General features: G+C 42.5%; 1 protein-coding gene across 1 annotated transcript in view; it reads left to right on the top strand.

Moving 5' to 3' along the window:
- Nucleotides 1–6: 6 nt before the first annotated feature.
- SLC25A36 (solute carrier family 25 member 36) overlaps nucleotides 7–11,186 on the top strand; it is a 30,350-nt gene continuing 19,170 nt past the window's right edge. Inside the window, exons 1-2 of the mRNA XM_008629561.2 lie at nucleotides 7–123; nucleotides 9,346–9,516. Coding sequence (XP_008627783.1) covers nucleotides 83–123; nucleotides 9,346–9,516 — 212 coding nt within the window. The 5' untranslated portion in view covers nucleotides 7–82. The remainder of the gene's footprint in view (nucleotides 124–9,345; nucleotides 9,517–11,186) is intronic.

Raw genomic sequence — 11,186 nt, 5'->3', positions numbered from 1 at the left:
AGCCCTGCCAAGAGCGGCGCTGTGAGCGTGGGGCGGAAGCGCCCGGCACCTCCTTCCTCCCGCCCGGGTGCAGGCGACGAGGATGAGCCAAAGAGACACCCTGGTGCATCTCTTTGCCGGCGGGTAGGCGAGGCCCCGGGAACGGCTCTTGCGCTTTCCCGTCCTCCTCCCCGGGATGCGGGTCTGGCCCCGCTGCTGGCTGGCCTGAGCGCGCGGGCGGCGGCTGAGCGGCTGCCTGGGGACATCTCGGGGGGGCTGTGAGGGGCTGCCTCGCTCCTCTGTGCCCGCGGGGCCGCGGGGAGGAGAGAGGGGGCAGCACTCTGCTTCCCGCCGTGAGGCCCTTCCGGGCCCGCTGCGGGGTCGGGCCCGGCCCCGGGGGTTGCGTTGTGTCACGGGTGGAACGCGGGCCCCTGGGGAGGCGGGGTGGAGGCTTCGCGTAAAACCAGCCCGCTCCATCTGATTGCGGTTCCCGGGTTTGTCCTTATCTGGCGTTTTCGTGGAGAAACACGCAGGGCCCACTGTGCGGGGGCTACCCCTCTGTACGGAGAGGCTGCCGGGACTCCCCTGGCGGCTCCGCGGGCTGGGAATGCCCCGCTGGTCACGCTCGTGTCCAAGGGCCGCTATATCCATGGAATGCATTTTAACGCTCCGGTATGTGCTGCGCTTCCGTGTGGGGCTTTGGCACGGTCGTACAGCTCTCCACCCACAAAGGCAGAAGAAATAGGAGGGAAGAATGTTCCCAGAAGTAAAGATGTAGCCTTAGTTCGTTTTGAAGTAACTTTTTTACCTTTACAGCTACTAATGAAGTTTCAAAATGTATGTTTTTAAGTTTCAAAACTGTATTTCAGAAGCCTGTGGTCCTTCCAGGGGCAGGTTGGGAAGGGCACCCAGCTTCAAAGGGAAAGCTGGGGGTCCTGGTGGACTTGACTGTAAACGTGCGCTTGGGTAGTGAGCATGGCTATGCAGAAGTGACAGGGGACACACCTTGCATCCCATGAGAGAGCTTGAAACTGTGATTTCCCTTTATGCTCCTGTGCTGCTTCTGGACTGAGGTGTTTGAGGTGGCAGAACAGTGTATTGATTCTGAGCAAGTCTGAGTGACTTGGATACATGTGAGTACTTTCTCTGCTTTTGGCACACTTTGCAGCATTGTGCACCTGATCCAGTGCCTGTGGGGGGGCTTTGTCATCCCCTTAATTTCTTGCACTGTGTTTAAGAGGGGAGTGGTTATGCAGCAGGAGGCCCAAGATGCAGTAATGTGTACTGGTTTCTTCAGACTTTGCATCCTTGTAAGCATTCAGAAAAGCAATAGCAGGAACTCAAGCAGGATAGGGAGCTGCTGGAGAGGGTCTGGTAGAGGGCTACAGATATGATGAGGGATCTGGAGGATCTCTGATATGAGAACAAACTGCAGGAGCTGGGCCTGTTTTCTAGCCCAGTTTGGAGAAGACTGAGAGGGGATCTCATTGATGCGTACAAATATCTCAAAGAAGTGCCAAGAGGATGGGGCCAGACTTTTTTCAGTGATACCCAGCTACAAGACAAGGAGCAGAGGCCACAAACTGAAACACAAGAAGTTTTACCTCAACATGAGGAAGAACTTCTTTATATTGAGGGTGGCGGAGCACTGGAACAGCTGCCCAGGGAGGTTGTGTAGTTTCCCCCTCTGGAGACGTTCCAAACCCACCTGGACATGTTCCTATGTCACCTGCTCCAGGTGACCCTGCCAGGGACATTAGACAATATGATTTCCAGAGGTCCTTTCCAGCTCTAAGGGTTCTTTGTGTGGTGCCTGATTGTAGCCCTTCAGCTTGACAGCTCTGCACAGGGGAAATTACTGGGCAGAATTGTGCATTATGTCAGAAACAGGTTTACAAACCTCAAACTCAAGACCAGATGAAGATTGCTCAGCTCAGCTTGCTGATTCCTATTTATTGCAGAGCAGTCTGGTCAATGGTTAGGTGCTGGCCAGCTGGGTCAGGGGTTATGCTGTGACGAAGAGGTTGAGTGCCAGCCACATGTTTCCTGTAACTTTAGTTCAGCCAAGCTAGCACTGTCTATTTGGTCACATTTTGCAGTAGAGGAGTTTTTTGGGGTCATCTCATGACTTTGCAAGCATGGTGCACTACAGATCACCTGAGTGATCTTTAGTCTTCAGTGAAACTTAGAGGAACGGAGCTTTGTTTGCATTTAAGTTGCACCAGAGCCTCTATGGAAACAACATGATTATCTCTGTCTGCTGGCTTTTGGCTTTTTTTTTTTTTTTTATGTTGAAGTTCATTCTTCAGTTCCTGCTTTCTGTAATGAAACTTTAACAGATGACACTGCTGGCTTAGTAATGTAAGTGGGGCCATTCTGGGATCTCTCTGTAGCTGCCTAGGCTGTATGGGGTTTTTTGTGTATCTTCTCTTTTTCCACCACACAGTCAAATAGCAGCTATTATCATTGTAGACATTATGTTGGTAGTATAAACTCAGGTCCTTTTAGTGTAAAGCAAGGATGCAGTTGAACACTCTCCATTCTTAAATTAAAAAGTAGTGATTGAAATATAGGATGTAATTAACATTTTTAGTTCAAGTAGTAAGTTATAGTTGCTTTTCTAGTTGTGAGACTCATTAAAAAAAGTAGTAGAAAACCTTAATGTTTTGCTTTATAGGAAAGATTAATATGTTTTGGATGTTCTGGCTTGCAGCCATCCAGTGAAAATTCAGGTGTTGGCTACAAAAATAGTGTTCAGGTTTTCATGATTTATTCTTCATTTCCAGAAAGTTTGACAGTAATTCTGTATCATACAAGCTTCCATCAGAGCAGTGAACTTGTGTGAGCCTTGTTTCCTCAGCAAAAGGAGGGGATTGGGTTAGGAGGTGGACAGCTGCTTTTTCCGAGTTCACAGTTGGATAGTCTCAGGTTTGCTTCTTTTCTTCACTCTTGGCTTTTCTTGCAGAAATCTGGCTGTTTTCTAATATAATGTGTGAGGAAGTATAGGAAGGAGCCTCTTTATTTGTTTTGATTATAGAATGGTCTTAAATTGGTCTGTAATTGTTACCACTCTGTCTGACAGAGGTTCTTGGCAAATCCCTGCAGTGGCTAAAATGGTTAAGGTGCAGAAAATGTATTTAAGTAAGTGTTTGAATTCTCAGCAAGATCAGACACTGTTGAAATATATGAAGTAAAGATTAAAGATCCTTGGGCTTTTTCTGATTTCAGAAGATAGTTAATAATGTGTAACACATATTATGATGATTGGGGCTTTTTTACTCCCTTTCAGAAAACAGCCACTTGAGTCATAACTGAGTTGCTAAGCACTCAGCTCCTCTCTGCCCTAAAATACATTCCTGGCATAACCCTGGATGTGTTTCAGAACAAGTGAGAAGGAGGTTAATGCCCTTCTGTCCAAACTTGAGGTTATTTTTATATTCAGATGCATTTTTGTGTGAAACAAGACAGTGTTTGTTTAAAGCTTGGGGTTGCTCCATGGGGTTACTAAATTGCATGAAAATTGCTGTCACTACTTGAGAAACTGTGCCACTGGTATTTTTCTCATATTTCTTTCTAGATGCTTTGAGCTGTTTTTGCTTAATACAAATGTTATTGTAAACATTTATTTACCCTGGCTCCTAATAGAAGCTACACTGTTCATGTTGATGTTTGTTTTGAATAATGGAACCCAGTGATGCTTGATCCTGTGGTGGTGGCTTTCCTGTTTTCACTTGTAAGTTTCTGTGTGGCAGCACATCCAGGGCAATTTTATTTTTACACTGTTAATTAGAAATAGCACGTTTGATTAGTATTTGTAGTTTAAGGATGTGAGCTTAACTTACACTTTCTAAGTTTCAACAAAGAAACATAATTGATGAGTAAGGTGGGTAAAGGTTTTTGGCTGCTAGTACTCAAGTTGAACAGTATAATAACAGGAAAACCCTGAAAATTCAGGATTAATGAATGCTGTTTTTGAAAGCTGTACTTGCTAAAGCCCTTCTAAACTCTCTAAAGACAGATACAGTAAAATTAATATACAAAGCTGCAACTTTGTTGATGTGGAAGTTACTCTGGTTTAAGACAGCTCATGAAACTGCTGATAGACTTGGGACCTGAATTTGCAGTAAGTGATGAAGAGATAGAAAGGTGCTCTGATTCCAAGTTGTTTGGATAATTTTCTTCTTTTTTTGACAGAGTTTTGAGCTCAGGTTTCTTGCTGTGTCTTTTGACAGCCAGTGTTTGCATGAAAGTTTCATTTTTGTACAGGAAAGATAAGTAACTGGTAAAATACATGAATGAATGTAGACCTAAGATAACAGGGTCAAGGGTTATCTTTAAGTCTTTGAGGCTGTGGTTACAAATACTGTGAAAGGTGAATCTGAAACTAGCACTAGGCAGCCATGGCTTTTGTTCTTGTAAAATACATCATTATCTCAAGGAATTTAAGAAAATGTGCAATGACAGTTTCAGTTCTAAGTCAGCCTGCACTGGCATTTGAAATATTAGTGTGCTTTAGAGCATTTCTAGACAGTCCAGTGGCTGAATTTGAGACCCTCATTCATGCTAGAGCTGTCTCTGGTGGTACTTGCCGGGCTGAAAGGTACCAGTAGAAGATACTCAGCTGCTCTGGACAAGGGCAGTGACTCCTTAGCAGATACCTTCACCTTGCAATAATAAGAGAAGACTTTCTTGTGTAGCCATGTCTGGAAGGAGAACTTGGGATGTGAAGGCTGAACAGGTTTAGGTTTTTGAAGCATGTGCATATTTCTTTCCTTGGAGTGTCACACAAATAATGCAGGTCTGTCTGAGGGCAGTGGTTGTCAGAGCTGTATCTGTTGAACTGTTAGCAGAATTTAAAGCCCGATAGTTCCAGGTTTGTTTCTGTTAAACAAGTGAGGTGATGGTCTTCTAAATCGACATTTGGGATCAAATTAAATGTGTTGTGGGTGGTTGGGGTTTCTTTTGTGTTGTTTTGGTTTTTTGTTTTTTGTTTTTTTTTGTTTTTTTTTTCTTTTTTCATGGATGCTTTTGGAGGAGAAATGTCTTCCTTAGTTTAGGAGAACATTGCCATCTTCCTAGATTCTTCAGTCCAAGAGATGTCAAGTAGACAACTGTTCTTAGTTTTATTGTTTTTCTTTTAGGTCTGTCATGATCCTGCAGGTGGTAACTGCATCTTGTGATGTCCATTTATCTTGTTTCACTGAGTATGACGTCTCTTAAACTATACAAGAAGGCTCAAGTTGAAATTTTAATTTTCTAACTTGACTGTGTTAATAGTAGTGGGATTTTGGTCTTCCTTTTTTAACCAGAGTGTTTATTTCTGTGGATTTACCTACTGATCTCTGCTTTTCTGCCCTTCAAATTACTTGGACCCTACAGGTGGATTCTTGTAGCCTTTTATGATCAGATGTTTCTGATGAAAGTCAGCTTCGCAAGCTTTTTTTAATACTCGCTTGGTAAAGCTGAAGAAGGCTTGTAGTAAACATTGATGAGAGGCGAATGTCACATTTTAGATAAGATGAGCAACTGGTCTTCTGAACAGCATTCACTGGAAACTGCAGTAAGCACTCAGACACAGGAGTGTCTCAGGTCTTGCCATTCTTCACTTCCCATTTGTACTGTGTCAGCAGGAGTGTATTCGCTCACCTATGTACACTACCAGGTGAAATTCATTTAATCCTGGAGAAAAAGCTACAGATTAGTAAGTGTTCCTGAAAGTCACACTTGTTGGGGCCTGGTGCATGCATGGCTGGAGAGACTCAAGCCCAGAGTGGTTTTAGGTAGTCGAAATTTCTGAAGTAGTTTACAAAATCTCACCTGCATTTTCCAGGAGAAGAAATCTCATATTCTTCAAACTGTTTAAATAAAGTTTTTCTGAACTGTTCTAGTTCCTAATGTGTGTTAAGCCACAAGCTAAAAATACTCCCCTTAATTTGAGCCAGTGAGGACGGTAGCAGGAAAAGTGGCAGCAGTCTGCTGGCGATTTATAGAGCACTTGTTGAAAGCTGGAGCTGGTGGCTGGCTGTTAATGGCCTGCAAGGACTTGAGGACAAAAACATAGCTGTCTCTGATGGTATTCCCAGTAGTGTGTTAAATAAGCAAAGCTGGAAATACATTTCTAAGTAAAATACACTGTCATTGATGCTGGTGACAGAAGAGCTGCTATGCTTATTTGTACAGTGTGCATATTCTTGAATTGTTTCTCTTCTTTGTTTACCCACAAGCTCTGTTTACTGACAGTTTTTCATAAACAGATTTTTGTCAAGCCTTGTGGTCTTTATCTTAAAGGTCAAGTGAAGTAGACAAGTCAGGGTAGTTACTGAATTATGCCTTCATTTAGTAGTTTAATTCAAACTCGGTGGATCTTGTGGCCGTGGAGAAAGTTCTGGTTCCTCAACATATCAAGATATTTCTTTTACTCCTTCAGTTTCAGATGTTTTGTCTATTATATGGGGCTTTTTGGGGGCTGGGAAAGTCACATATTACTTTGACAGAAGTAGAAATTGGGAATTTTGCCAAGACTTGAATTACAGAACCACATAGCACTGTAAAACTTCTCAGCTTTCTTCAGCAATTTTAACTAGCAACTTGAGGTCTTGAAGATGGACAGAAGTTTAATTAAAACTATCAATAGTGGAAAGCATTAAAAATATTCTTGGAATTAGTCAAGACATCTTAAATTGTTTAAGAGAAGGCTAACCAAAGAAGCACAACAGCAAGAAACTGCCAAGGGTGCTGATTATTTGAAATTACTCGAATGGCAGAATGTGGTGCAGGAAAAGGCTCTTAAAGAGAGCTTATGATGCGTGTGATCATAGTGCTGGCTGCTGTTACATCTGCTGGCTGTCACTGACCAGTGCCTGCTGTAGCCAAAGTTACAAAGAGCAACCACAGAGTAGCTGTGTATCAAGCCCTCTTCCCAAGTAATCCATTGCTGAGTGAAGGACGTGTGACTCATCTACAGTGGATGTCTGGCAGAAGTGTTGCAGTCAGGCATCCCTTGTGATTTGGGTGTGGTGTAGGGGAGCATCCAGGTCAGCATTAATCTTCAACTTTAGAAAATTTTTCTGCTCTGATGTAGCTGGAGGGAACTTAAGGGCTCCAAACTCCAAGCCTTGTTCAAGAATGCAGGTCAAGTTTTTTGTCCTCATTTCTTCCCCACTTCATAGCATTTATCTCATTAATATAAATCATACCATGTACTTTCTCTTGTGATTAGTATTGCTTGAAAACAAGTTCTTGTGTAGCCTGTCCAAAATGAAACGCAGAAATGTTTTCAAGAGGGTAAGCTCAAGGGGAACAGAAATGTAAGGATTGCAAGAAAGGAGATAAACTCTGAAGCCCACTTCCTACATTGCCTGCACAGGCACATTACTATGGGGTGGAGTCTGTTTTGAACTGCAGGAAACACAGACAACTTTGTCTGTCTCAGAGCTTTAGAGCTTCAGCAGCTTCATGTCAAATTGTTTTGGGAGCTGATCTACTTGTACTTCTCACATGCTGTTCATAAGGAGCCTTAACATGTTACATGCTCCTGCTACTTCCAACCCTGGCTGAAATAAATATTAGCACATCTACTCTCTCTTTCTGCAACTCTAATTTTAAAATAAGTTTATATGTAACTTACTGTTAGAAACAAGTGAATTGTTCATTCAGAGCAGGTTGCTCTAAGGTCTGTGTGAGGCTGTAACCACATGTGTGCGGCACATACTGAAGGACTGTCTTTTGTCTTCCTGTGATAACACTTTTTTCCAGACTGGAAAAGAAACTCATTATCTTTCCCCAATTAAACCTTGGAAGAGAATAGACTTCAGTCTAATGTTGGAGTTAGGGATGGGCAAGATGCCTTTAGGCTTAGTAATGGGGTACCTCTAGGTCACTGTGTTTAAATGGAGTGTTAAGTGAACATCATCAAACTTCTGCTTGGCAGCTCTACTCTCAGTTCACTTCATACAAACAGATTAGGTTTGTAGGGTGTAGTGCTATATTTTTTGTATTCCCTGTGGTAGAAGAGAGTTGTCAGGCTACCCTCCTATTAAAATTTATAGGAGATCTTGAGTCTTAGCTGTTACTCCTACTTTGGACTGAACTCTCTGTTGCATTTTGGAAAACATTTTAAAAAGACTTGAACAGGCTTACAGCTTATTAAAGGGTTTGGGGGTGTTTGAGCTTCTTGTGTTACAAAAAAAAAATAGCTGATAACTATCTTGTCAGAATCAAGCACTTCTTCTCATTATATATATATGTTATTATATTTATTAGGGAAGCAAATGCTTCGCCCTTTGAATTTAGTACAAATTGTATTTATGTGTTAGTGCATTTCAAATTGAGCTGTAGTTAGCATTAATACCTGAATTGAAATCTAGGTTTGCTTCCTTGGGTTGGATTTTTAGTTAGTTAGTTTGTTTTTTAAAGGAGATAGTGTCCTGGCCATAGTTTTAAGAAGGGTGTTTAGCAATGTTAAGAATACTGATCTCTGAAAGTGTTCAAGAGACTGAGTCTTGGAACTCAGAATTTGTAGATTTGCTATTTTACCCTCTGAGGCTCTAGTTGCACAGCTAAGAATGTAGATATTAATCACTGAGTTCTGAGGAAGCCCAGGAAGGCTCTGAGCAGAGCTGTGCAGGGCAGCGTGTTCCTGGCTGCGCTGTGCTCGAGCAGAATGGCAGGAACTGCTCTGTCAGCACAAGCTGTGCACAGCTTGCCTTGGCTCGCTCTCAGAACGAGAGGCAGACTGAAGCAAACCCTGCAACTCTTCACCTGGTCAGCCGTGTGAGCTCTTCTGGCCTTGCAGGTTCTATTCTACAGTACCTGGTCTGTCTTTCTGAAATGGGCAGAGCTCAGGAAGCACTTGCACAGCCGCTGCTTTCATGGTACAAGGACTGAAATGCAGTCGGGCTTTTGAAGACGGTGTTAAATTGCCACACCACAGATTTTACCAGTTTTTACATGTAGCCCTGTGTGCATAGTGCATAAACCTCTTCTGCCCTTAAGGATTTTTGGCACCTTGTTTGTGGTCAGGAGCACACTAAACATTAAAAAAAAAAAGTTAAAATTTACCATAAAAAGTTAAACATTTAAGCTACTGAGCTACTTTCCAGAACTGACTTGAACAGCATGTACCGAAAGTTATGTACCTTGACTACTTTTTTTTCTGTTTAAATTTTCACTTCAAGTTGTGGGGTTTACAAACTGACTTAACAGTTTACTTGCCTTCAAGGGCAAATAACTGTCATTGTGACACATGTTCCTGTTGGTTCTTCACCTTTGCAGTGTGACTGTGTTGAGTATAATGTCCGTTCTATGTGAAGGTACCCTTCAGTTACTTTGCAGTTAAAAATGTGGCGATCCTATTTACCTTTGCAGATGTGGAGGTACTGTTGGTGCAATTCTGACATGTCCACTGGAAGTTGTAAAAACACGACTGCAGTCCTCCTCTGTGACTCTCTACATATCTGAAGTTCATCTCAACACTGTGAATGGTGCTACTGTCAACCGAGTAACCAGAGTTTCTCCTGGACCTCTCCACTGTCTGAAGTGAGTGTAGCTGGCCCAAAGGTTTGGGTTCATTTTGGGGAGGGAGGAGGACAGGTGTGCTGAACAAATCTGTGTGAAAGATTGACTCTTACATGTGTTGTGATGTTACTAGGAGATGACTTCCCATATTTTGCCTTTTAACTGTTTCCAAATTTTCAAATGTCCTTCATGCTTGAGCTTTTATCTTCCAAGTAGCCAGAGCAGATTTACCTTGTACAACTCAGCTCCTAACTTCGTGCTGGCAACATTGTAACATTTACATGCCAGACTCTCATGTTCATTCTGAAAAAGTGTTAGTATAAGACTTTTTTAACTATTTGTGTCCAAATCATAGAAGTAACCAAATGTGGAGGCAATTAAAATTAACTCAGCCTTTTAGTCTCTTTCAGCTTTCACCACCCACACATTTTATGCCTTTGAATGTGTTCTGGTGGATGTGTGATTAGTAATACTCTTTTAAAGCTAGTAAGAAATAGCTACGGTCAGCTTTTGCAATGATCTGGGATGTCTTGTTTGTGTAGTGCCTTACTGAATGACGGCTGCCTCTCCTCTCCTTGCTGGCAGTGCTTGTGTAGTTCAGGAGCCAGCAGGAAAGTTGTAAGGTCACAGTTAAACTGCTTGTAATGCCCACAGGAAGGGTTCACTTCACCCTGGGGGGCTCGGGCTCACCAGTTAGGAGGAGGGGAGGTACCTTCAGTATTTGGGGAGGAGGGGAAATTTCTTCCAGGAAGGACCTGCTACTGCTTCTTGCATTAGAAAATTGGTTGAATCTTGACAAATTCTGGGTTTCAAGTTCTTTAAATACAGTAAATGTGAAAAAATACCAAGTGACATGGCAATGGACTGTGACAATAAAAATACATAGGTGCAGGACATGGTTACTCTTGTTTAAGGTACTAGGGCTGTTTAGTGGGGAAATAAAACTGGATTCCTTTGTCACTGTCATGCCCTTACTGTCACTTGATATTTTTTGACTCATAGTTGTCAGAGTGTGGTTGTGTCATAGCAAATTCAGTGCAGTGCTCCAAGGCTCACATTATTCAGTCTAAAAGCAGCGTGAATCAGGCAAATTATGTCAAAATTTCAGTGAACTGATTGCTGTAGAATCATTTCTGCATCTTAAGCATCAGTGGAAGTGACTTCAAAGGCATCTCTGTCAGGAAACAAACTCAGAATAACAGGTGACTCTATTGATTGGCAACCAAAGCAAATTCTTTTGTTCTTAGATATGTGTTGCGTTTCATATTCCATATTCTCATCATTCATCTTGCACAATTTAAACCTGAGGTCTTGCTAATGGAAATCTCACCAGCCTCCCAGTGCAGGCTCTCCATGTGACATAAGAAGGTCAGTTGAGGTCGTATGGGGCACTTGTCCTGCTCTTCCAACCATGGATTTGCCCTTAACTGCTTTCAGTAAACAAGTGCAGGCTCTGGGATCTGCTCTTTAATGTAAAAGTTTGTGTCTTATTTTCAGTGCAGCCTCTGGCACTTCTCCAGCTGGTGTCTGTGAATGGAAAAGAGCGTCAGTAGCTACCTCCAATATAATCCTGTCTGTTGCAACCTCTCTTTAGCTCTTTGCTCTCTGTCAGATTCTGGGACTGTAGATCCAAAAGAAGCAAATAGACCTGGTACACTTCATTCCTATGTTTCTAAGACACTGAGATTCCT

The sequence above is a fragment of the Corvus brachyrhynchos genome, unplaced genomic scaffold (genome assembly GCF_000691975.1).
Source record: "Corvus brachyrhynchos isolate BGI_N302 unplaced genomic scaffold, ASM69197v1 scaffold223, whole genome shotgun sequence".
Classification (NCBI taxonomy): domain Eukaryota; kingdom Metazoa; phylum Chordata; class Aves; order Passeriformes; family Corvidae; genus Corvus; species Corvus brachyrhynchos.
The sequence above is the reverse complement of the archived record's forward strand: the minus strand, read 5'-3'. Positions and strand labels throughout refer to the sequence as shown.